Source organism: Equus caballus, chromosome 17, assembly GCF_041296265.1.
Source record: "Equus caballus isolate H_3958 breed thoroughbred chromosome 17, TB-T2T, whole genome shotgun sequence".
NCBI lineage: Eukaryota > Metazoa > Chordata > Mammalia > Perissodactyla > Equidae > Equus > Equus caballus.
Window position 1 is genome coordinate 29,296,775 of NC_091700.1, and position 27,820 is coordinate 29,324,594.

At 33.7% G+C, this 27,820-nt stretch overlaps 1 protein-coding gene across 16 annotated transcripts in view; it reads left to right on the plus strand.

Annotated features, from left to right (window-relative positions):
- The window catches only part of PDS5B (PDS5 cohesin associated factor B), a 194,179-nt gene extending 168,262 nt beyond the window's left edge, over positions 1–25,917 (plus strand). For 4 of the 16 annotated variants that reach the window (XM_023621486.2, XM_023621487.2, XM_070239493.1 and 1 more), the window contains 11 exons: positions 3,080–3,284; positions 5,577–5,691; positions 7,487–7,619; positions 7,936–8,055; positions 9,071–9,133; positions 9,721–9,866; positions 12,986–13,091; positions 17,932–18,371; positions 18,478–18,588; positions 21,295–21,433; positions 22,925–25,917. In XM_023621486.2, the coding sequence (XP_023477254.1) occupies positions 3,080–3,284; positions 5,577–5,691; positions 7,487–7,619; positions 7,936–8,055; positions 9,071–9,133; positions 9,721–9,866; positions 12,986–13,091; positions 17,932–18,371; positions 18,478–18,588; positions 21,295–21,433; positions 22,925–22,960 (1,614 nt within the window). In that variant the 3' untranslated portion in view covers positions 22,961–25,917. Of the gene's footprint in view, positions 1–3,079; positions 3,285–5,576; positions 5,692–7,486; positions 7,620–7,935; positions 8,056–9,070; positions 9,134–9,720; positions 9,867–12,985; positions 13,092–17,931; positions 18,372–18,477; positions 18,593–21,294; positions 21,434–22,924 lie in introns of those variants that run through there. The other 12 variants (XM_023621490.2, XM_070239496.1, XM_070239498.1 and 9 more) reach the window with 6 other exon arrangements.
- Positions 25,918–27,820: the final 1,903 nt, after the last annotated feature.

Consider the following 27,820-nt stretch of genomic DNA (forward strand, 5'->3'; position numbering starts at 1 on the left):
ATTTAAACATCTTATTTATCACACTACCCTTTACCCAACCTCATTTCAATGAAGTCAAACAACTTTTTTCTTTTATGTGCCTGTAGTTTGCTGCCTCTAATTTTCTTCTCACCCCCCCATTTCTACACATCCAGATCCAACCCTTCTGTAAATCAAGGCTCACATACAACCTTCTCCACAGAACCAGCTCTGATTTCTTATAGCTGGTCTCCTTTTGATTCCCTGTGGATTTTATCTGCAGTCCTCTGAAACATTCATGCCTTGTGCTTTGGTTATTTATGTACCGGTGGTTTATTTCTCTTACTTGAGTTGAGTTCTCTAAAGGTAGTATTGCATCTCAGAGGCTCTTGTCATGTATTTGAATAGGAAGTAAATCTGGAGGAACAGAAAGTCAAGACAAGACAGTCATGCGCTACATAATGATGTTTTCTGTCAACAATGGACTACATCTATGATGGTGGTCCCATAAGATTAGTACCATATAGCCTAGGTGTGTATGTAATAGGCTATACCATCTAGGTTTGTGTAAACATACTCTATGATGTTCACATGACGATGGATCGCTGACGGTGCATTTCTAGAATGCATCCTAGTTGATAAGTGACACATGACCATAATATGAGTCTTAACATTATTTAATAATCACTTAGATATTTAGAATTTGCATGCAGTTCATGAAAAATTTACTGTGTGCTCCTACGTGCTGTACATGGTTCTAGGTTTTGTAAATGCGATGATGAGTAAGTCATGGCTACAGCCCTCAAGAAAATAACCTCTTAGGAGAACAGAAAATATAAATAAGTCTTGATAATACAATGCAATACATAAAGTAACTCAACTATTTACGAAATAATGGAAGTACTTCTGAGGATAGTTTGTGCTAGAAAAGACCACTAAAAGTGAATTTACTTAAGATGCTGACTAAAATTAATTTTATAGTCACTAGTCAATAAAAGCTTTGATTGGTAGTTTATATTGGGGAAAATATTTTGTAGTATCATTAGTGTTTTCTTTTTTCTTACTGTGAATGAGTTATTGGCTATAACCATAACCATGAAAGTGGCAAGTGTTTGCTTTTTTGAGTGTATTTTTTTAATAAAAATTATATTACTCGATCCTTTACATCACATTAACTTTTATAACATAATTGAAAGGATAATCATCTTTGCAAAAAACAAAAACAAAGCAAACATTTGAAGACTTCCTCAGTTCCTGGGAACACATCTTCTAAATCTTTATTCAGATGATTCTCTTTTGATGTACTTATTGTGTCATCATTCTTGTCAATTTTCTCATCTTTTGTTGTCAGCTGTGTTAGTTGCCTTGCATGTGATTTGGCAATTCGTCCCTAACATCACTTTAATGACTTTTGGAATCCTACTGGTTTTGCCATGATTCTCAAATTGACTTTTTAATTAATTTGCATTGTATTGTTGGATCCTTGAATGATCAATGAGAGAGTGACAGAAACAATGGTCTTGGTTGGGAGTGTATCTAAGTAGAGGGGAGAGATGTTTGGAGATTAATTTTTTACTGAAAGATCTATTCATTTGTGAATATGTTTGTGGTATGCTGACTTTTGCTTATACAGTTTGTAATTGGGTATTTTCTTAATAAATAATTGAGTGATGAAGATTCCTCTTTCCCATAGGAGTAATACTGAGGAAGGAGTTAGTTAACTTTTAACTTTTTGTTGCATATGACGGTAGATAATAGGCAATATTTCTGTGAAAGCTAGACTACTTTTTTAAAAGTAGGTATTTGGTGTTATAATCTGAAGTTTAAATTAAATGAAAGAAGATAAGCAAAATAAGAATTTAAAGAAGGGCAAGATGTTATGACCTAGGTTTTGAAGAAAAACAAAATGAACATTCTAGGTGGAAGAAATAGTATATGTAAAGTTGTAGTAATGTGAAACACACCACACCTTGTGTTAATTGTTGAGGGTAAGATGTAATTATGAAGGTCTTTGTATGTCTCATATATGACTCAAAAGTCGTATGAGCTTTTTTTCCCTATAGTTTAGAAAAAATTTTGGTAATCTGTGTACCAGATATTGTGCTAGATTTGGAGGCACAAAGATGAATAAAGACATAGTCTTATCTTCCAGGAATAAGCAGCAATGGGTAAGACAGATGTATAAACCAATCATTTTAGTAATGACACTAAATGCTATGATAGAGTTACGCACGCAGTGCTAACAGGGCACGGAGGTGACTGCAGGATAAAGATTGCACAGTGATTTCTGGAAGATGTAGGAGCTGTCATTAAAGGTGAGGAGGGGGGCTGGTCCAGTGACGTAGTGGTTAAGTTTCTGTGCTCCACCTCTTCGACCCAAGGTTTGTGGGTTCGCATTCCAGGTGTAGACCTGCACACCACTCATCAATCCATGCTGTGGTGGTGTCCCATATACAGAATAGAGGAAGACTGGCACAGATGTTAGCTCAGTGACTCTCTTCCTCAAGCAAAAAGAGGAGGATTGGCAATAGATGTTAGCTGAGGGCCAATCTTCCTCACCGAAAAAAAGAGGAGTAGTTAGCTACAGTTGAGGTGGGTGGTTTAGGAGAGGGAGTAGGGTGAGGAAAGCAGGCACAGCAGTAATGAACAGATTGGTTCATTTGTAGAACTAAAAGTAATTTGGCATTTCTGAAATTGATTAGTAACTCTTGCCTTTAGAGTTGTACATTTTAGTCTCATTAGTTTTTTAAATAATAGAACTAAAATATATAAATTGGACAGAGTTTTGTCTTGCTCAGTAAGTGAAAAAGCTAATAAACTTTATTTTTTTATATCTTATTTAAGTTAGGATGGATTTGTATTTACTAGTTTTATCTGTTTGGAAGTACATTCAGTATTTTCTACCACATGTAACTGGTAGTTATTAGGGTCCAGATGAACACTGCAGCCTTGAAATTAACTTGTCACAAAATCTCAGTCTTTGTGAGTAGAAGCAATGGTTGTGGATAAACTTGGTGCTGTTTACCCTCTGGTTACGTGATGTAGCAAGTTTCATATTGGAAGTTGTTACTTACTCTTTGCTGCCGTGTGGATAATATGTGCAATAATTATGTCTTCACAGGATGAATGCTATCAAGTAAGGCAAGTGTTTGCTCAGAAACTTCATAAAGGCCTTTCCCGATTACGGCTTCCACTTGAGTATATGGCAATCTGTGCACTTTGTGCAAAAGATCCTGTAAAAGAGAGAAGAGCTCATGCCAGGCAGTGTCTGGTAAAAAATATAAATGTGAGACGCGAGTATCTGAAGCAGCATGCAGCTGTTAGTGGTAAGCATATATAAAAATGAAAAGTATGCTTTTTCAGCCTGCCAGTTTCAGTTTTATAGAACACAAAATGATGTTACTGTTATTTATTATATTCTAATTGACACTCATTAAATAAGTTGTTACTACTTTTCAATAACAACTTTTCCCTTAAAAAGGTCATTTTTAAAATATAAATGCATGGATATTTAAATATCAATCCATATCTCTTTATGTAACTGACTAATTGGCCAAGGGAAATAAGCAGTGGGATTGGATGTACTATTAGTAGAACTGTAAAATGTGTACATTTATACAGATTGTCTAAGTACTGTCATTTATTTTTTAAAGAGCAGAGGTCCTTGATCTTGGTTGATTGTTCTTACCCGGCTAATATCAGTATCAGGTGCTTGTGTGCCTATTTTTAATCTACTCACTTTATTCTATCTGCATTATCAGTTTTTGTGCCTCTTTGACTTCTGTGACTTGTTTAACAGTGTTAAAATCCATCCTGTTATCCAAGTCATACACGAGAGGCATTCTTCATACCTTCTTTTTTCCTCTCATTGGTCGCCAAAGTCTCTTAATTCTTCCTCTGGATATCTTGAACACCTCTCCTACCCTGTTATATTTCATTTTGCTTATTCTGTACACTTCTAACTACTTCCCTGTTATAAAAGTCTCCTGGCCTCCCACCCATCTCCAGCTGTGCCACACTACTATCAAAATTATCTTTTTAAAGCAGATTGGATCATATCACTTCCTTGCTTGAAATCCATGTTGATTCTTCGTTGCTCATAGGATCAAGTTGAAACTCATTAGCATGGCCTTTTATAGTTTACTCTCAGCCTGAGTTTCAAGCTTTCTCTCTAGCCACTGCCTACTGTCAATTCTGTGCTCCTTTTACTCTGGATTATTTGAAATTTGTGCAGCCATCTTTTTCCTCTATTGTTAGCTCTACCTGGAAATTGTCTCCTCCTTCTAGACAGACAAATAAACAAAACCAGGGAGCATGCTTTGCACTTTTTGAATCCTTTAAAATATAGTTTTGGTGTTAACCACATCTCTGGGACCCTCTTTCTTTCTCTTCCTTCCTTACCTTGGGAAAAATGAGGACTCTGGAGTCGAATTTGACCTCTGCCATTTACTGATCGTGTTTGGGCAGGTTACTAGAGCAATCTGAGCCTTAGTTTCCTTATTTGTAAAACTGGTATCATTATACCCATTTCTTATGGTTGTTAGGAGGATTAAAAAGTTATGTATATAAGCCCTTGGCATAATGCATGGTCCAGAGAGGCACTCAGTAGTTTAGCTATTCTTATTGTAGGACATCTTCCACATTGAAGTGTAGCTGCTGTCTCTGTTTATGCTTTAGGTGAGGTCTTTATCTAGTCTTACTCACCTTTATATTTAAAAAGGTAAGCCCAAATAAAAATATAAGCCTGGAAAATAGTAAGTATTCAATAAATATTTGATAGACTTTAATTTGAATTTTACTGAATTTTGAACCTTGTTACTTTTTTCCTTCTATATCTGCCTTAAAATGAATGATACTACACACAAACTGTTCTCTTTGAGTTCAGCAGTAGAAATAAAGGAAACTTGGTATTTTATTATACTCTAAGTTGAACATCTGATTTAAAATTTTATTTTAAAGTAATTATTCAGCATATGAATCCTGGTCTTCTTGAATAACCTCTATTAAAGCTGATTAGGATTACCATTCCGACCTAATGGAATATGCTGATCTCAGTAAAAATATAAAAATATTTGAATTTAAACTAAAAAGATGTTTCTTTGTTATTTAAAATGTCCTAGAAGCTCTTAAGTCCTTTCCCTTATATCTCTTCTTCTGTTTCAGATAGTATCAACCTTTACTTCCTATTTTTGTGCCATACTAACTCTGAAAGATTACTAGTTTTTCATCTTGCACAGCAGCTTACAAGGGAGTGTTGAACATAGACTTGCTCATAATAACAAGAAAAATAGATCTTATGTTTCTTAAGTCTTGGATATAGTTTATTTGGGTCACCTTTTTGTGCATTTTAAAAGTGAAATATTTGTCTTCGTAGCCTTAGCACGTGGTGCATTTAGAAGGCATTTCAGTATTGGACATGATGGATGAATGAATGAACTGTTTAATGTGATTTACCTCAACACTGGATATTTCAGTATATTTTTCTTCTAGCCATATTGTGGTAGACTATTGGTATGCAGGAAATTTAGAATCAGAGAGAGGAGAGAGAGAGAGACAAAGATTTGGTTTTCTAACCTGGATGTTTTTTGTTTTCTTCTCTTTTTTTTTTTCTTTTTCAGAAAAATTATTGTCTCTTCTACCAGAGTATGTTGTTCCATATACAATTCATCTTTTGGCACATGACCCAGATTATGTCAAAGTACAGGATATTGAACAACTTAAAGATGTTAAAGAGTAAGACTTTTTCCATCCCATTTTCATATTTCTGAAAGTTTTTTCCCTTTCCTGCCAATAATGGAATCTCAATTATAATTAATTAGATTTATTTTATTTCTTGGAAGTTTAAGATTCTTTCCCTTATTCTCTTATTTTTCTTTTTTCATACCATCTCTTTCTATTTCATTTCTTATAATTTCCCAACACTTGACTTAGCATGATTACTGTTTTTTTCTATTTCTCTACTAAGCCTGACATTTCTTTTCTATTGAAATAATCCATTAAAAGTTTCCATTCCAGTTCTTATCTCTTCCAACTTTCTTCTGAAACTCTATATAGATTCTCATGCAGGGTAAATTAATACTCTCCTTTATGCAAATAATAAGCACATTTTCTTTGCAGTAACTATATTTCTCCATAAGGAAGAGAGAATGATCTAATTTGATAATGGGCCAAGCTGATAACCAGGGGAACTGTTCCCACTTATATACTTCATTGGTCATTCTCTAGTCAAAGTTTATGACACTCGTAATTTTTCAAAGATTATTGTTGAGAAGTTGAAAGACTATATATGCCTGCATGTAGAATGGGGGCATATAATGGTATTTAGAGAAGTCTTTATAAGACCAGCGTAGTTCTTTAAATAAGCTTGAGACCCTGCTCCTCTTTCTGTTATAACAAAAGGTGACCTTTGTGGTTTTGAATAAATTAATTTATTATGCCTTTAGCTTCCTATTAACGGAAAACAACTCTTGGTTTCTTAATTCATAGAAATATTTTATGGTTAAATATTTGAGATGCCTCAAGAGAATAAAATCAAATTGCTGATAACTTTCTCCTGGCAAGGGAAATATCTGTTACCCTCTTTTTGCCACAGTTTCTGTTTTTTAAAATTAAGCAATTAGTTCTCCCAAAACGAATTCTGTGTTAGAGTGATTATAACTATTGAAAACTTGTAGCCATCCCTCTTTCTCAAAGAACATTTGTATTTGAAATAGATAAAATATTCTTTGGAATACTAGACATTTTTTGCTGTATTTCTAAATTGCCCCAGTACAGCCATGAGTAATCTCCATTCCATCAGGAAAGCCACTCCGGAAGAATTTATCGTATACTTGACATCCTGAAGGTTATTTTGTTCCCTTCTAGAATGATACCTACTTCACATTTCTCTCTTCTTCTCCCATTACTTTTCTCCTCTGTGCTATAACTGTCCCATTCTGTCTGTATAATACAAAGACAAGGCATTTTTTGTTTTTTCTTGAATAGAATTTTATGTAATTAACTTTAAAACGAAGCTACTGAAACTTTCTTAATTTTTCCCTCTTTAAGCAAAGATGAAGATGTAGTTGTCACCCATGAGTTTCCTCTAATTTAGTAATGAAGATTCTTAACTGCTGAGTGAGGTACTTATACTATCCTGAACACTCGCAGTCAGGACTACAGTCAGTCTGAGGATTCGAGGCTTCCCTTTCTCCGTGGCCAGTCATTCCTTTAGGCAGTCTGCCCGCCCTGTCATAGCTAGGAGTTTAAGGTCACTTCATTCTTTCCGCCATTTGTGTTCTTTTTTAACCTGCCTCCCTGGGAAAATTAGTGAGTCTTTGAGGAGGAGTCTTATGAACTCATATCTCCGTTGCTGATATGCTGTGATATGAATGTGTCACATGTCTTTTTTTTCCTCTGTTGATTTATAGCTGTTTCTTTCTTCTTAATGTTTTCCACTCCTGGACATCGTATTTATATTTGCAATTATTGTATCTGTATTTAACAACCAATTTTTTCTTCTTTATTCTTTTTTTTCTTGTTCTTTTAGATGTCTTTGGTTTGTTCTGGAAATATTAATGGCTAAAAATGAAAATAACAGTCATGCATTTATCAGAAAGATGGTAGAAAATATTAAACAAACAAAAGATGCCCAAGGACCAGATGATGCAAAAATGAATGAAGTATGTAATTCTTTGTAAATAATTATGATTCTATGTCAATTTAAGCATTTGAGTGTAGGATATGAAACTTCTGTAGTATTTGTAGACTACATCAAACAGTCTTTTCTATTAGTAGTAAATAATTAGTAGTAATTAGACTTACTAATATAGGATTAGTAATAATCATGTTACTAGTAAACTAATGAAAACAATAGTGTGTTTTAACTTACACTGTTGTACTAAAAACTACATACTACATGCATGTTCTAGAGTTAGTCTTAATTCAGTGTCTTGGATGCCAACTTAAATAACTATTTTTTTTTTAATACCATTGCAGAAATTGTACACTGTGTGTGATGTTGCCATGAATATCATCATGTCAAAGAGTACCACTTATAGTTTGGAATCTCCTAAAGACCCAGTACTACCAGCTCGTTTTTTCACCCAGCCTGACAAGGTAGTTATTTTAGAATTTGTTTGTGTAAGTTAAAATAAAACATTTTCTCAGCACTAGGTTGTGGGAAGATCAGGAAGGATTGGTATTAACAGCTGACTCACTACTAATGTCATGGAAAGGTCACTGTGAGTCTTAATAATATGGTTCAAGACCAGAATATGGGCCAAAATGGAGGACACAAATAGGATTCAGAGATGAGTTAGAATGATCTAGAGTTTGTGTTCAGAGTTTTGTGCCAGTCCAAGAGCACAGGCACAAATGTGATCAAAGCATTTGGATCTGTGAGTTAATGGCCATTGATCCGAAGTAGGAAGGAGAATGCTGATAGAGATATAGTTTGAAGTTATAAGCCCTTATTGAGATTTATAACTGATAAGAGGAAACGGGCAGAGGACAGATGCTGAAACAGCCCAAGACCCTGGGAACACTACGAGAACGTTCCCAAACCACTCTGATAAAGCTCAAGTGTTGTCGTATGAGATGTTAAAGGTATTTTCCAGAATCTCTTAGAGGTTCATAATGCACCTAAGTCTGTTGAGTAACTGACACTATGGAAATCACTGCTACCTTCTGTTGTTTTTTTAAGCAAAATATCAAGGTCTTAGTATATAGAGATTTAGAACGGCCTTGTAGCTTCACCCAGTAGCTAAAAGGGACTGTCTGCTTTTTAAGCATTCATCTTGGTATGAATAAGATAACAGGAATATCTGTGGTCTCTTCTCTGGAGAGTATCATTACAGTGGCGTGTATTTCCTGATGTGCTCTTAGAGCTCTGTTATGTTAGAGCTCAAATATATTTTGTTAATATTGGAGTTGGTACGAGCTTAGTTCAAGCTTATTACCCTATTTAAAATCAGGGACTGAAATTATTTATTTCAACTGATTAGTTTAATAAATATGTATTTTAGTATGTACTTTAAAACAAAAGTTGCTTGATGCTTTGTTGGCTTTTGAACTACCTCATAGATACAGTGTTTCAATATTCACTGACTCCATCTTTTTCCCTTGCTTGTAGAACTTCAGTAACACCAAAAATTATCTGCCCCCAGAAATGAAATCGTTTTTCACTCCTGGAAAAGTAAGTTCTGAGAATTGTTCTAGTTTTTATGTGGTATTTTATTTTAGTGTGATTATTGGTATAATTATGTTATTTTGTCTTTCTTTAAAAATTGGTTTGTCTTAAGATAGAAAATATAATTATTAGATATCTTCCGTTTACTAGTAAGAAATAGTTACATTTACTATATATGGAAGCTGAGATAAATGAACTTATTTTTTAGCTTTTAATAAAGCCTTGGAAACCTTTATTCTTTATCTTATCCTATAATATGAAGACAAAAATCTTGAAAAGAGCATCTTATTTCCTTTCATGGCAAGAGTCTTAATTATGTGTTTTCATTGTTGACTGTATATTTCATTTGTTTTCACTTTCTATGTAAGTGTTTTCCTCCAGGTAACTAAGAAACTTAACTGTTATGCTGTCTATGTAGTATTTTATTTGTTCAGGTGATACTTAATTTATAATCCTTATTTTGTTTGAGAATAGGCACATTTTTCATGACATATGTGTAAATACTTTGACAGAGATGTGATTTATGGTTCTTTACATGTGAACTTCTTTTGGCTTTAATCAAATAGAAAGAGATATGCATTTTTTTGTTTCAGCCTAAAACAACCAATGTTCTAGGAGCTGTTAATAAGCCGCTTTCATCAGCAGGCAAACAATCGCAGACAAAATCATCACGAATGGAAACTGTAAGCAATGCAAGCAGCAGCTCAAATCCCAGCTCCCCTGGAAGAATAAAAGGGAGGTAAGTACCTAAGAAATATCATACTTTACATTTAAGGATTCCAACAAGGCTATGAGATCTAAAGTAATGTAACCCAAAACATTTAATAACAGTGAATGGAAATCAGTGTATACCTGAACATTCCCATTTAACTTTGGTAACCATTTACAAGTTCATATTTGCTTGCTCATTTTAGATAGGTACTCCATCTTAGCCTTTCACATTTTAGCTTGTTGGGGTTATCTGTGTGTTAGACATAAGCTAGTTTTCAATCTAAATGTCTAGCAGTTGTGAAACTGTTAAATTATGGTACATCCATACAATAGAATACATAGTCATTGAAAATGATGAGGCCTGAGCTAATATAAAGAGTTTCCACAATACATTATTGAGTGAAAAGGGCAAAGAATAGAACACTGTTGTAGTATTTTTGAGTTTTTAAAAAGGATTTGTGTTCACATTTGCTTGACTATGCATAGAAAGTTTTTGGAAGAGTACACATCTTAATAGCATTTATAGTAATTTAGTGTAGGAGGGAGATCATTTTATACTCTTTGGTATGGTTTGAATTTTTTTTTACCATATGTATGTATAAACTTGTTTGTTAAATAGTTTGAACAGTGTATTTTCAAATCATGCTTTGCAGGAGATTTTCTTTTTCTTTTTAAGAAAGAAGAAAAGGAAAAATAATTCACACTTTCTCACATAGTGCATGGTGCTTAGTACTTCATTTGTTAGCAGTAGAACCTTGTACAGGGTTAAACTGCCATTATTTATTGATTTTTCTAAGTTATTATGAAAGAGTGTGTTATCTTTTGCATTATTCATAACCAATCAGTAAAGAAGGGAGGAGACATTAAAAAATGTCTTATCAGTTTCCTTGTAATGCATAAATTGTTAAATGATACATAGTACAATAGAAATAGAACAAAAATTATATCCATAGCTCTTGTTTGTTCTCTCTTCTTCTATTGATGCATATTAGTGGCTGATACGATACCTAAGGGACCATTCACCTATTTTATTTGGACGTAGTGGATGGCCTCATACCTAATATGACCAAAAACATTTCCAGCAACTCATTTCCTAAATTATTGATTTTTCTTCTTGAATTCCTGGTTATAATCAAAGTTGGTCTAATTCACCCAGTCATTTAGGCTGAAGACCTCAAAATCGCCTTTGATTCTTCCCCCATACTAAGTTTTGCCAATTATTTTTCTCTACAATGTTTTATCCTCTTTTTGCTACCATCATTTTTTTTTTTTTTTTTTTTTTTTTTAAAGATTTTATTTTTTCCTTTTTCTCCCCAAAGCCCCCCGGTACATAGTTGTGTATTCTTCGTTGTGGGTTCTTCTAGTTGTGGCATGTGGGACGCTGCCTCAGCGTGGTCTGATGAGCAGTGCCATGTCCGCGCCCAGGATTCGAACTGACGAAACACTGGGCCGCCTGCAGCGGAGCATGCGAACTTAACCACTCGGCCACGGGGCCAGCCCCGCTACCATCATTTTATTCCTTCTCTTTCTTTAATTATTGTAATACTTGGCTGTTTCCCTCTCTTATTCCTCTGGCTATGTTTATCATGTCACTGCTAGATAATCCTTTTTTAAATGCTGCTGTTTTCAGGTTATTCTTTTGCTCAGAAATCTTAATTTGCTCCCTGTGTTTGCTTTCAAGACAATTATAGTTTTACCCTGTCCTCATCTCCTGTCGTTATTCCAAACAAATAACTCCTAGTTTCCCTACTATACTTTTTAAATACACTTTTAGTTAAACTTTCTTTCAGCCTTTGACTAATCTATTTTGTCACTTTTTTATTGAAATCCCTTCTGTTCACTAGGACTCTTTCTAAGGGAATGAACTAGGTGTGTTGGAGAGATCAGTTTGGTTGGAGAGTTGGAATGAGAGAATAATGGTAGGAGATGAAATTGAGAGGTAGCCAGATTATGTTTGGACTTGGTAGATAATGTAAAGAATTTGAATTTGACCTTAAGTACAACTGGAAGATATTGTCGTAAAGTCTAGTGATCTAAATTGTGCTTTTAAAAGTTTGCCCAGATTATTTGTGGCGAATAGAGGAGCTAGGATTGAGGTAGAAAAACTGGTTAGGAGTTAGCTTAATAGTAATCTAGGGAAGGGATGAAGAAGGAGGAAGATGGTAAATAGTCAAATTTAGGGGGGTTTTTTGATGGTAGATCCGAATGGTCTTCCTAGTGGATTAGCTGTGAACAGTTAGGGATAGGGAGGATTTAAGGATGTATCCGGGATTTTTGTCTGAATACCTCTATAGATGGTGGTGCCTTTTATTGAAATGTAGAAGCCTTGAGGAGGAACAGGCTGTGTGTGTGTTGTATGTGCTTTGGGGAGGTGTAGGGAAAAGAGGAGTGTCCACATACCTGTTTTGGCTGTGTTAAAGTGGAGATGCCTATTAGAAATTCAAGTCACTGGGCAATTGGATATGTGAGTCTAGAGCTCAGGGTAGCTTCTGGGCCACAGATTGAAATTTAAGGTTCAACAGTGTTTAAATGGTTTTTAAAATCAAATAAAAATGAGATTACCCAGGACAGACGACTGAGCCTTTCTACCACTGTATAAGAGCACGTGCTGTTAATTCATTTAACCAGTGTTTATTGAGTGCCTACTGTATGCCACGCACTGATCCAAGTGTGTTTTATACTTTGGTAAGTAAAATTGACAGAAGATCCATGCTTACATTCTAGCAGGCAAAGGTATTCAATAGGTAATAAACATTATAACTTTAATGTGTTAGAGGGTGTTCAGAGTACAGACAGAAGTAGAATGAGGATAAGGAAGAGGCAGGGGACAGGGCAGATTGTAATGTAGGCCAGTCCAACTTACTAACAAGAAAAGTTTTAATTTGCTTTATGTTCCCACCCAAAAATGGAATTTAGGTTTTAAAAAGACTTACAAAAAAACCTAAATTTGCGATTTTTATTTCTCTATTATGTTAAATGCGCTTCATTGCTTGTGGATTTGGTGCTAAATATGGTAGAATAAAACTGATACTTTTTTGAAAAGAATGAAACTTTGCCTCATAAAGCTATAAAGCTACACTAGGGAACAGAAAAAGCTTTTGTAAGGTTATTTGATTGTAATAACAATTACAAATGTCTATATTAAAGGCTTGATAGCTCTGAAATGGATCACAGTGAAAATGAAGATTACACAATGTCTTCACCTTTGCCGGGGAAAAAAAGTGACAAGAGAGACGACTCTGATCTTGTAAGGGTGAGATATTTGGTTTGATTTTATACTAATTTTAATTACTTTTATTTTACTGTATAAATAATAATTTTTACACTGAAACTAGTTAACACTACCCTCAGATTTGACATTTAACTTTTGTTTTAATGGTTTTAATCACGAATTTGAGTTTATAATTATCCTCTACAATGTAATTTAAGTATACTAAATCTCTTGTGTTTTTTGTCATTCTAATAAGTAATCTTTGTTCTTTACATTTTGAATTAAACATGCAAGTTCCATACTCAGAACTGCTTGATTTCTTTTTGGTTTTGTATTTTTTTTTTTTTTTTTTAATAACACAGTGAGTTTAGACTTAGCCTAAGAGAAGTGGAATAGAATGAGAGTCCTTAAAGGCTCCTCCGTTTTAGTTGACTTCTTGAGCCTTTAATCACTAAATAAACTTCTAGTAAAGGTAGGAAATACTACAGTTTTCGTAAAGTCTGTGTTTAGTTTTTAAGTCTTAATAGCAGTGATAACTTGTATGATAGACGCAATTTGTAAATGTTATTTGAAGACAAATTTGGTAGTATTAGTGCAGATAATAGAATACGAGTTATGTGTTCCAACACAACCTGATGGCCTTGATAATTGGGCACATTTTGACTTTCTAGGTTACCTTTAAACATGTCTTGAATAACTGATTAGGCTTTCCAAATCAGTTCCTCTCTCTGTAAAATGTGGATACTTAGCTAGTAGGGTTTATCAGAACAAATGAATTGGCCCAAGTGGATTGTTGCTGCTGCTATATTTTTGATTAATGACCATAATCATAAAAGTTAGTATATTTGTATCTACTCAGTTAATAAAAGTAGAAAGTTATTAATAAAATACTTCTGCTTTCTCTGAAATATTACTGCCCTTCTTGTCTTTCACTGGCCCCACATTATATATCCCAAGAAGTTTAATTTATTTTCAGTTGTTTTTAAATTTCCTGAGTAATTTATTTTTCCAGATTGTTTCTCTTTCCACTTAAAAATTTAGAATTGTAAAATTCTTAACAAAATCCTTACTATGGATGCTGTAAATTCTGATTTTTATTGGCTGTTTAAAAATTTTACCTAAGCAGAATTAAAAATTGATCGCTTAGCCAGAAAGAAATCCTGTTACTGGATTTATAGAAGAGAATTCTTGAATTGGAAAAGGTATTTGTCTTCTAGTCCTACTTCTCAGTGCAGAAATTCCTTTATCATTTATGAGAGTTGGTCACCACGTGCTTGAAAATGCCTTAGGGGAGAGTTTGTAATTTCTCTCGTTTGTTGGAAACATCAACTAAGTCACCCATACCCACATACTTTCCCCCACTCCCTCCCTACTTCCCCCTAAAATTTGAGAAACATGGTTTTGACGAATTTTTAATATTTTGTGATCCTATAAATTCTATATCTAGTTCTAGTTTTGGGGGCAGTGTAGAGCAGAATCCCTATTTTTCATGGAACAGTTTTGAATTTCTGAGCTTTTGAGATTTATTTGTGTCATTATAGTGGAGGCCTATGGCTATCTTTTGTGTAGTATTGCATCCATTTTCAGAAGTACTAAAAGAACCTTATTAATAAGCTAGTTTCAACTGAAATATTCTCCAAGAGGTGAGCCTTATGAGGCAGAACCTCAGTTTAAAGCCCAATAGCTTACAGTGAAAGAGTCCTGTGTCCTTTGCATACTACCAGCTTCACATTGAAATTTCAGTGCAAAGGATTTCTTCTTCATATACGTTTATATTCAAATATTTAGTTTTACAAACAACATATTTCCCCCATTTCCTGCTCCTACTTCAGTTTTATACTCCCTGTGTTCTTAAAACAATGCAGTGCAAAATGAAAAAGAAATTAGACAATCTAGTGCTTTAGGAAACTAGATTATATTATGGTATTATCAAGAAAGCAGACATTGAATTTCCTGTTTATCACCAACCTTTTCCAGAGCATAAAGAAATACCTTTTCAGATCTTTGGACATGAAAGTGAATGGTAGCATTTAAAATTAGAGATGACGCTTTATTTAGTTTAAATTTAATATTTCTTTTTTCTTCCCATCTCTGAGTATTGATAGTTAATTTTTAATTTATGTACAAAGCTCTAAGTAAATACTAACAAATTAAAACCAATCGTTTATAGGTCTTTTTTCCCCTGAAATGTAAGGATAAGTTAATGCTAAAAAATCTTTTAATATAATATTAACAAATCAATGTACCAAATAAGAAAATACAGGATAATCTCAGACCATGCCAAGACATGAATAAAATTTAAAATCCCTTCTTGACAAATATGAACTCTTAATAAACTAATACCAGAAGAATACTTCCTTAATATGCTGTAAGTTTTATATGTTTAAATCAGTAGACACTGATTTAGTCCAAGTTATTTTTCTTAAAGGCAAAATACTTGAAGCATTCTTATAAAAAATCAGGGACAGAACAAGCATCCTACTGTTACCACTATTATTTAAAATTGTTGTAGGATGTTTAACCAATTCAGATAGGAGTCAGAAGTAGGACAATAAAAAAGAAGAGACAAATTTACTTTTATTTTTGTACTTTAGGAAAATAGCCAATTGAAAAACTTAAGAATTTAATTTAGTATGGTAGTCGTATATATATATGTATGTATATGTGGCTAACTATACTCTAGTAGTTTTAGTTTGTATCAGCTATACACTTTGGGGAAAGGGGGTGTACTTCACCTCACTAACCACTACAACAAAATTAGATCAATCGTTCTAAACAGAACCTTACATTAAGTGGGGAGAACCCATGTGGAGAAAATATCAAAACTGAGAAACACAGAAGACTTGAAGAGAGAGAAGACATGCCATTTTCCTTCAAGGGAAAGATGAATAAAGAAAGGTGACAGTTCTTTCTAGGTGAATATATAATTGTAAAATTCCAGTGTGGCAGCTGGCCCTGTAGCCGAGTGGTTCAAGTTCTGCAAGCTCACTTTGGCAGCCTGGGTTTGCAGGTTCAGATCCCAGGTGTGGACCTACTCCACTCATCAGCCATCTGTGGAGGCATCCCACATACAAAGTGGAAGAAGATTGGCATGGTGGTTAGCTCAGGGCTAATCTTCCTCAAGCAAAACAAAAAGGAGGATTGGCAATGGATGTTAGCTCAGGGCAATCTTCCTCACACACACAAAAAATTCCAGTGTGATTTTAAGTCCATGTGGAAGAATAAATAGATACAAAAAAGAAGAGTAATAATGATAAGATCAGACCAACCAGACACAAACATACTTAGTTATAATGAGTAAAATATTGTGCTGCTGTTACAATAGCCCAGAAATATTTTTTAAAACACAATACAGAATAAAGGAAGCATTACATATCAGTGCTTTTGAAATGATTGGATGTTCTTTGGGGGTTGGAGTAGGACAAACAATAGAACCTCATCTCACTTCCTATTCTAAAACAAGATACAATAATGTCTTAGTTGGCTTGGGTTGCTATAACAAAATATCGTAGGCTGGATGTCTTAAAAAACCAAAATTAATTTTCTCACGGGTCTGGAGGTTGGGAAGTTCAAGATGAAAGTGCTGGCCATTCAGTTCCTGGTGAGAGCTCTCTTTCTGGTTTGCAGATGGCCACCTTCTCCCTGTGTCCTCACATGGTTGAGGGACAGAGATCTCTCTGGTGTCTCTTCTCATAAGGGCACTAATCCCATCATGAGGGCCCCACCCTCGTGACCTCCTCCCAGCCGAACTACCTCCCCAAGGCCCCATCTCCAAATACTATCCCATTAGGGATTGTGGTTTCAAATAGGAATTTTGTGGGGACACAGTTCAGTCTCTAGCAAACAGAAAATAAAATTTAAACATACACGAAAGTGTAGAAAAATGTAGATTAAAACGCTAAGACTCCAGTAAAGATATGGACAAAGGGCATAAAACCAAGAACATAATTAGGCAGGTCACAGACAGGAAATGCAAATGACTAATTAAACATATTAAAAAATGACAGATAATCGATAATTTTTGTTGTTTTCTTTTCATTGATTTTTAAGAATGTAAACTGGTACAAACTTTTTGTAAATTAACTTAGTACTACAAATGGAGGTATTCATGTGTTTTATGTATGCTTGTGTCTATGTGGAGAGCATTATAAGTGTTCATACACACTGTTACTGGTTTCTTTGGAGAGTTTCCTCAGTCTCTATCTGCTGATCAATGCATAAATTCTCTGTATGTAGACTATAGAGTTTTATTTTAAATTTGAAAGTCACTGACTTTTAAATTATTTTGTTGTTAATTAGTTGTGCCTGGGGAGAAGCACAGTATTTTTGATTCAGAAGTGTTTTCAGAATTTTTAAGAAATGATGAGTTGTTTAACTTTTGTCTTATAACCTCCATTTATAAAATAAAAATGGTTCTTTTATGATGTGTAAGCATGTTACATAACGTAGTTTATATTTTATGTCTTATTATACACTGTGTGGTAAAATGAGAAATACTCAAACTGACTATAAAAACATCCATTATACTTTAGTATAGTTGTCCATTTTTCAAACAGTGAGTTTAGGATGTTCTTTTTTGTGAAATAATTCTTCACTAAAATTTATAATTTAAAAAAGTACTGATTTTGAGAGGTTTCTATCTGAGGCTCTCTAGCTTAAGAAGGAACAGAAATTTATCCTCTTACCTCAAATAGTTTTTTTTAAGTTAAAAAACTGTTAATAAAGGCAAGTAAGTAGTTATGGTTCTGATGTATTTAAGAACTCTATACTTTATTTAGGTACATTCTTATGACAGAAGTGGGTAACAGATTTCTTTCATTCAAGGCCATCAAAATATGCATGCTATCAATTTTTAATTTGAAATTATACTTTTTATTCCTAGTCTGAATTGGACAAACCTAGAAGCCGGAAAAAAACACCTGTCACAGATTCAGAAGAGAAATTAGGTATGGATGACCTGACTAAGTTGGTACAGGAACAGAAACCTAAGGGCAGTCAGCGTGGACGGAAGAGAGGCCATACGGCTTCCGAATCTGATGAACAGCAGTGGCCTGAGGAAAAGAGGCTCAAAGAAGATATATTAGAAAATGAGGATGAACAGAATAGTCCACCAAAAAAAGGTAAAAGAGGCCGACCACCAAAACCTCTTGGTGGAGGTACACCAAAAGAAGAACCAACAATCAAAACTTCTAAAAAAGGAAGCAAAAAAAAATCTGGACCTTCAGCAGCAGAAGAAGAGGAAGAAGAAGAAAAACAAAGTGGAAATACTGAACAGAAGTCGAAAAGCAAACAGCACCGAATGTCAAGGAGAGCACAACAGAGGTAAGAGGAACTGTGTAATTCTATGTGTAACTCTAAACTGCATATATTTAGTTGCTATTTTATAAATCATAATTTGATGCTATCCACATTTGGGTCTTCCCCAAAGCAGAGCAGAATCTCCTGAAACTAGTGCAGTTGAATCCACACAATCCACACCACAGAAAGGACGAGGAAGACCATCAAAAACGCCATCACCATCACAACCAAAAAAAAATGTGTAAGTTGTAAATAATATTAAATTTCAAACCAATTTCAAATTATTTTGCAAAAGTTCATAAATTTTTAAATATACATAGGGCTGTATTTAAATGCCATATATTTATCCCCATTACACTAGGTAAGATAAAACTTTTATAAACTTACCTAGGTGATTGATATCCCAGTTAACACTCTGGTAACATTTTTACAGGTTTTAGGGCAATCTTTCTGAATGAATACCAGATAGGTTATTATTTCTATTATAAACTTTATGGTACCTGAAGAGATGATAAGGTATTTTTAAATGATCACAGAATATTGACCAGATTAACTTCTCATTCCACACCACAATTTTTGTTCATGTCTCTCCTCAGCAACTTTAGAAAAATAGCTTTTACGCTTTTGCTTTTATTCTCTGGAGTGTGTAGGAAAGTAACAGGCATCACTTTTCTTAAATTACACCCATAGAAATTATCACATGCTGATCTCAAATTTTTGATGTCTTGATTTTGTTTGTTTTCTAATCAAACTAATACATCTGTATCTATGTATAGATAGTTTTGGTTGTTCACACAAACACGTGTTTGTAAGAGAGTTACAATAACAAATCTGTATCCAAAATTATTAAAGTGACAGGAGCACCAATGCTGTAATTTATAAATTTGGCACTTTTTTCTCCTCAGTTATTTAAGTAGAAACAGAATAACATGTCTTCTATTAGTCAGACATTCTACGGTTTTTCTGAGAGTAATCCCATTACATAGTGCCATCAGTGGCTTGACTTTTCAGAGTTGCCAACACACCTTAAATACTAAATGCTTAGTTATCTTAGAAATTTTTCCTGTTCCTGTGTATTCCACAGGAAGAGGAAAAGTTGCCCGAGTGTCTAGCCAGTATTTCATGCCTTCTTCCATTTAATTTTTCCCTCAGGTAAAAATAAAAGGTAAGTACATTTTTGTGGCAGCTTCATAAACGTGTTGGGGTTCAACCACGGAAAATCACTGTTTTTTAAAAAAGAATTCTTAAGGAATATTAAATTCCCATGATTAATTTTATAACAAGGAAATAATGGGTAAATATCTTTCAGGCTCATAACTTGAATTTGTTTATATTTGGGCACAATAAAATTAAGGGCTTAATTGATTATCCTGTTTTCTCCTAAAATTACATAAATCCTTTCATGAATGTTCTAAACCAAACAAGTGTTTCTTTTAAAAAACCAATGTAGAGATTCCATAGTCTATCATAACAGTCTATCTTCAATGAGAAGCTCTTTTTTAGAGCTAGTATAATAACGTGTGTTATGATTTGCCTGTTTTTCTTGTTCTGACCTCAGTGGACTTGATTTTCTTCTGTTAATTATGAAACACTGAATCAAATAAAAAATTACTTGGTTTGAGCATGGGTTTAAACAATACATGTTTTAGATTGCTTATAGAAGTGATAAGCTATATCCTTAATTTTAAAAAATATTTATCATGAGGGATACATTTGATTAAATGGTGGTATCACATATTTTTGATTGTCTCTTACGTTTCAGTGAGTACGAGGTGCTAGGGAATACAGTGGCACACAACAGACATGATTCTGTCCTCATGGGACCTGTCATCTAAATGGGCGTGTAGCCATTACATAATCACATAAATGTGGGATTATAAATTGTGACGAGTGTCCTGAAGGAAAATTTTAGGGTGCTGTCAAAGAATGTAATGAGAAGACTGGGGAAATGGGGAAGTTTTCTCTTTGGAAAGTGACAAGTTGATTCTTTGAGAATAGAAGAAACTAGACTGAGAGAGAGTAGGGAAAGGAACATTTCCGGTGAAGGGAACACTGTATTTGAAGGTTCTGAAGTGGGAAAAATCTTGGCAAATTCACAGAGCTGAAGGAAGGCAAGGGTTTGCTGGATTGTAGTTGCGGGAAGTTGAGTGGAAAGATGAGAATGGACAGTTAGGCAGGGAGTTTTCAGGGCCTTATATGCTATGTTAAGGAGGTTTATAACATTACTCTCAGTGCAGTAGGAAGCTGTCTAGGGAGAATGACATCACTGTTTTTACATTTTTGAAAGATTACTTTGTAAAGGTTTGGAAATATGTACTAACAGTGGAGGTGGAGAGAAGTGAATGGATTTGAGATTTCTTTGTAAATCGAAACTGTAGGGCCAGATAAAGAGTGGTACACTGTTAAGAAAGACTCCAAATTTTTTGCTTTGAGGAGCTTAGTAGATATAAATACCTTTTACTGAGTTGGGTTCCTTTTATGTTTTAGAATCTTTTATGGTATTGGTCTCAAACTTACTTTTGTTCAGTCCACTTATTTTGGTAGATCTTTGTATGTAGGATTCTAGATTAAACACTGGTTTAGGGTTCAGAATATAAGGAAACTATTTCTTAAAAGGCAATTGAGGATAAAAATGATAATGAGGGCCTGGCCAGGTGGTGTAGTGGTTAAGTTTGGGCATTTCACTTTGGCAGCCTGGAGTTCGCAGGTTTGGGTCCCGAGTGTGGACCTACACACCACTTATCAGGCCATGCTGTGGCAGCATCCCACATACAAAATAGAGGAAGATTGGCAACAGTTAACTCAGGGACAGGCTTCCTCACCAAAAAAGAGAGAGAGAGAGAGAGAGAGATAATGCGAGTTCATGAAATATTTAAAGCATTTCTTCTAATGAGGTAATCTACTGCTTAAAGATCATTCATTTTATTTTACCTGTGTTTTACTCTAGCCGTGTAGGACGCTCCAAACAAGCAGCGACTAAAGAAAATGATTCAAGCGAAGAAGTAGATGTGTTTCAGGGTAGCTCTCCTGTCAATGATGATATTCCACAGGAAGAAACAGAGGAAGAGGAAGTTTCTACAGTAAATGTATGTGTTTATTAAAATGCCGTAATGTGATACTATGGAATATGGAAATAGAGTTGGTAAATATTTGGTCAGATCTATTTAGCACTTGTAATTCTAAGTATTTATATATTTTTCTTCATTAGTTTGTAGTATTGTTTCATCTATTGGTTTGGATAATGGAGAACAAATCCTTTATGGAAACCTGAAACTTAATGAGAATAATAGATATAGCCTAGTGAAAGTGTAAATGTGGAGTTAAAACAATATAGGGAAGAACAAGTAGCAGTCTGATATTGACACTTCAAGCATATTTAAGTTGTGCCTTGATTTTAGAGCTCTGATATCTGTTAAATATCCTGTTTATGTCTTAGAACTTTTTGTTTGAGTTTCACAGTAGAAACTAGAAGTTAGTCAATCATAGAATAAAATCATGTCTTTAAGTAAAATCAGCCTTTGGAATTCATAAAATTGGCAATGGATTCTTCTTTTATAAAAATAGAAATGTGATGCTTCCTGAGCATGACATTTTTTCCTTTTTCTTTTTTGTTTTAAAGTAATGAATGGCTTTGCCAGTTAACATCTCTCAGCTATTTCTTTTTGGAAGAAATATAATTGACACATTTAAGTAAGAACTATTCTGTTGATAATATTAATGCTGACTCTTTGGATCAGCTCAGCCAGCCATCTTTTTTGAGAAACCTGTGTCCTGTGATCAGATCCCAGAGTTGACAACTGCCCATCTGTTCTATTTAATGTAGTCCACGCTTCTCCCTGCTCCAGGATTCATTTATGTGAATGGATTAATACCACATAAAGATAGGCTGAATAGTGGTCTCAAACTAGTTAGGCTTGTTTCTTAAAGGATATTTTTGGGACATAAAAATAAGGCTGAAGAGTCCATAGTGATTGACATCTTTGTCAAAGAAAAAGTACACCATAAATTAATTAAATTAAAATCCCATTCTGTTTATATTCCTCTTCTTAATACTGATCTTTTTTGAACTAAAGTTTTATGCTTTCATTAATGCTTACCAATAAACGGCAGTACGTGTGAATGTCAGGTTATTTTTATGTATTTGATAGTCATTAGGATCCAAAAACAATAACTAGTTTCCCAGAAAGACAGCTGTAAGCCTAAGTTCATAAGTATCAAATGTTTTCTCTTACCACAGAAATATAGGAAAAAAAAATATTTGCAATAGTTTTTCTTGCTGTTGACATTGACTTCTGTTCATTTCTCTTTAAGATTATTAAACAGAAAAGTAAAATAGTTTTTTCTTTTGCTATTCTGGGAAAAACTATTTATGGGCATTCACGTATTATACAGGTCTAAATATGTGATGCCAAGACAGAAAGTTAAAATAGGAGAAAGGTTTCAAGGAAAGAAAAGCAAAGAAAATCAGTAACAAGTAGGGGTAATGTTAATTGGTTAAAAAATAATAAATAATAGTTACTGCTTTTCTAATAAATGTGTGCCCATTTTAATTAAGCATCTGGTGATGTTTCTTTAAGGTACGGCGGCGAAGTTCTAAAAGAGAAAGACGATGAACAAATATAATTAGTAACTTTCTCTGTGAAAACTTTGAAAAAAATGATTTTTTGTCAAGCTTGAGGCTGAATAAAGCCTTTGATGCACAAAATGGGACTGCTGAAGAATGGACAGTTGGACCTTACTTTGATGACCTCGTGTATTTGTGGTCGAATGCTTTAGCCATACGCATGGTGATAACATTGACTATGGAGTCTTGTGGAAGTGTAATGTGCGTTGGCTATGTAGACACAAGCTAAAGAAGAAACTTGTAAATATGTTTTTTCTTTCTTTTTTTTTTTAATGTTTCTGACTTCTAAAGTGCTTGTATAGCTTTTATCTGCGGCTTTAAACTGACAGTACCCAGCTGTTTATTGGATCTATTGATTTGGAAAGAGTTTGTTAGGATAGATCTTAAGCAGTAATCTGTCAGTGTTTGTATTTGTATTCTCTGCAATTTTACTGTGAAAAGAAATTTTCCAACAAATGGTGTCATTTTCTTGATGTCATTGTTTGTTGGAGAGTTAAATGATCTCTTTCCCTTGTGTATCTGACCTAGTGTTTACTCCTGGGCACCCTTAATCTTCAGAGGTGCTGAATTGTCTGCCATCACACCTGAACGATGCCTCTGACGGGAGGGCACCACGCAATTGTGAAACAGTCCTGAAGTTGTTTGATTATTTTACACCTCAGTATTGGTCCCAGAATTTTCTGGCCTTTCATGGCAATGAAAATTTTAAGAAGAGAGAGATTTAAAATATTTTAATTTTAAAGAGTGTGTTATAAAATAATGTACTGAATTGTTTATCCCATTTTATCATCCCTTTTCAGTTTTTATTAATCTACTGTATCAATAAAATTCTGTAATTTGAATTAGTTTTTAATAGTCTAGAATGTTATTGTGTATAGATATTTCCTCTTGAACATTATGTTCATAAAATACAAATTATTACACTATAATATAAAATATGATATATACACATTAGAAAAGTTCCAGTTCTCCATAACAGTGTAAAGTTAATCAGAAAGAAAAAAATTTTATTGATGCAGTGTGTCTTTATAAAGCTGTTCTTGAAAGCAAGTGTTTTGTATTTTATAGTGAGTTGCATGTTTATGAAAAAAAAGTGCTGAAAATGGGATGTGCTCTTTTCTGTAAATTCATATTTAGCCATAGTATAAGATAGATTGCCCCATAACATAGTTTTTCATCAAGAGTTTATTATTGTACTTTATTTTGGAGCCAAAAAATTGTTTTGGGAGGGAGGGGCAGGGTGGGAGTGATATATCCAACTATATGAGCTACTGTAGGTATCACAATCTTATCAACTTTAAATGAAATTCCACTTTGTCAAGATTGGGAAAAGTGGAAATTTATTTGGATTTAGAGCAGATCTTTTTTTTTCTTTGTTGTAATCTGCAAAAATATAGAAACAAATTACTTAAGGCAGTATCCTTTACACAGTTTTATAAACTGTATTTTGAACCAAAACATAGAGGTTACTACTTAATGCTTACTTAAATTCTTTTTAGTATTTCAGGTGCTGTTATTTCTTTTTCTTCATGGTTAACATCAGAAAATAAAATCATATTCTAACTTATTAAATTTATCACATTGAATAGTGGAGCATTTTCATATGATACACCATTATGTTTAAGGTATATTTCCAAGATTGGTTATAATAGATGGGGGATATAATAAAGAAACTATTTTGGAAAATGATGTTTTACTCTTTTCCAATGTATAGCAAAATTGATGTGATTATTTTTCCTTTAAAGATTTCTTCATGTTTATGAAACGGCCTTTTATTTTTTTAAAAAGGTTTTGAATTGTGTCTTACTCTCTCAATATTTAACTGCCCTTCATTTGCAACAGTAGTGACACCAGTGAGTATGGGAGGCTGCTGTATATCAAGGCAGCTAATGTTGGACCAAGATACACTGTTTTTTAAACATTTCATTAGCTCACTTCTCCCAAACACACTATTTCTATTTCAGGAGTACAAAGGCATGTTTTTAAATCTATAAAATAAAGAATAAGGGATAGCTTTGTATTTTTGTTGTTGACTAAATTGCACCAGAAATGTTTATGGAAGTATATCTTTAAGACCATTTTATAAAACATAACAAAAAAATAGTTGTGGAGGATTTTTATTTGCATGATCATAGTTAACCAAATTTCATTGCACATTAATTCTGTACATCAGTTCATAAAAAATGTTCATTGTAGATTTTGTTCAATGCCAATGAGTCTGTGATTTTACAACTTGTCTGGTCACTTTTTGGGAGGATTATGTTGTAAATTTTCCATTCTTCTGTAGAAAAATAGGTGCAATAATTATCAAAGTTTCGATGTCTTGAGTCTTCATCTTAGGGAATTATTTTATTATTATGTTTAAACTTAACATTTCACGTACTAACATTTGGAGAGCCACATGCTATAATTAAAGTAAAATTAAGTATGTATAAAACATTAATTGCTAACAATGGTTAGCAAACTTTTCAGTGATAATGTTCATTTTGAAAATATGTACTGTATAAAATTAAGAAAATGTGTAACTCACTGTAACAAGTTCCATTATGAAAATCTTATGATTCTTCAGTGAGGTTATCTTGCTGCACTCTGTAGCAAATCCATTTAATCTACATTATAATAAAATTTCTTGCTGCAGTGCAACAGGAAGCTTTTTCAGTGATCTCCACTGTATATGTAAATTACAAATGTGGCTGTACAACTTGTTCTAGGTATTAAAGGTTAAATTGCTTTCTGTATCTTCTTACAACTTGTAAGTTTGATTTTTAAGATTTCCTTTTGCCCACGACGAATGTCAGGAATTTAAGAATTTGTTTAACTTAGGCATTTCTCCCCTACCACATAGTATTATGTCACCATAATGAACAATTGGTATTTAGATAGATAACCAATTTTCAGACACATTTTCGGATTTTCTGTGAAGTTGAATAAACATGAAAGCTAATATATGATTGTATTATTTTATTTATGTGAATCAATGTATGTATTTAAATATGTTTACTAAATGTAGGAAGACACATTTTGATGATTTTTAATTTTGGAGTCTTTGCTTCATGAAGAGGAAAATACATTTCCCAGTAACATTTTTCAAACTTTTTGTTTAAGCTTTTTATGCAAAATCTTTGCTGACAGATTTACTAATTACTATTTAAGTTAAAGAATTGCATAACTAAAGAAAATAAATGTATAATATAAACTTTAAAAGTAAGCACTAAGAAAATAAGTTGCTAGTGGCAGTTTTATTAATTTGTTCAACAGATATTTGTTGAGTGCCTACTGTGTGCTTGGCTAGTTACACAAGATAAAGTGTGGTCAAGATAGTCTCTGCCCTCATGGAGCTTACATTCTCCACAGTGGGTGGAGGAATGAGGAAATGATAATTACATATATACTATGATGTCAGATTGTGAAAAGTGCGGTGAATAGAAAAGGAAAAGGAGGATAGAGAGTAGAAATGATTGGAGGAGAAGCTATTTTATATACTTCGAAGCTGTGTTATTTGGTACATAAAATTGTTACATCTTTATGATGAAGTGACACTTTTATAATTATAAAATGTCACTTGATATCTGTATGAATACTTCATGCCTGCTTTGTTTGCTATTAATATAGCCATACCAATTTTGTTTTAGCTATTGTTTGCATGACAAAACTTTTTCTGTCCTTTTATTTTCAACCTTATTTTTTTATGTCCTTATGTTTAAAGTATTTGTTGTGTAAACAGTTTATAATTTGGGTTTGTTCTTTAATCCAGTCTTAGAATCTTTGTTCTTTAATTAGAGTGTTTAGACTATTTACTTTTGCTGTAATTACCAATATGGTAGGTTTTAAGTCTACCATCTTGCTGTTTATTTTCTTTTCTGCCAACCTTTTCTTTATTCCTTTTTTCTTTCTTTCTTTCTTTTTTTAGCGGGGGCTGGGGAGGAGGAAGATTGGCTCTGAGCCAACATCTGTTGCCAATCTTCCTCTTTTTATTTGAGGAAGAGTGTCGCTGAGCCAACATCTGTGCCAGTCTTCCTCTATTTTATGTGGGATGCCATCACAGTGTGACTTGATGAGTGGTGCTAGGTCCACACCCGGGATCTGAACCTGTGAACCCCAGGCACGTGAAGTGGAGTGCACCAACTTAACTACCATGCCAGTGGGCCAGCCCCCTTTAGCCCTTTATTTTCTCCTTTTCCTACCTTCTTTTGATTCAGTAAAGTACTTCTTACTATTCTATCTCTTCTGTTAGCTTTTTAGTTATACCTCATTGTATTATTCTTTTAGTAGTTACCCTACAGATCACAAAATCTGTGTTTGGCTTATTATAGTCTGTGTTTATATTAATGCTTTTACCACCTTCTGAACAATGCAAGGAGTTTAAAACAGTTCAGCTCCTTTCACTGCCTCTCTATTCTTTGTGCTATTGTTTTTATTGTGGTTATAAATGTCACAATATTGTTGCTTAAATAGTGTTCTTTTTTTGTTTACTCATACATCTTCTTTTTTGTTTGCTTTTTGTTTTTGTGGGGTTTTTTGATAATTTTGTGCTTCCATCTTACTTCATTTTCCTTCAACCTGAAGAACAACTTTTAGTATTGCTTATAGTGCAGATCTTGTGGCAGTTAACTCAGTCAGCTTTCGTTTGTTTCAAAAGTCTTTATCCCATTTTCATCTTTGAAGGATATTTTTCATTGGATATGGAATTCTAGATTGGCAGTTTCATGTATTTGACAGTTTAAAAGTTGGCATTCATTGTCTTCTGGTTTTCATATTTTCTGTTGAGAAGTCAGATGAAAGCTTTTTGCTCTTTGTAGGGAATGTGTCTTTTTTTCTGGCTGATTTTAGGATTTTCTCTTTATCTTTC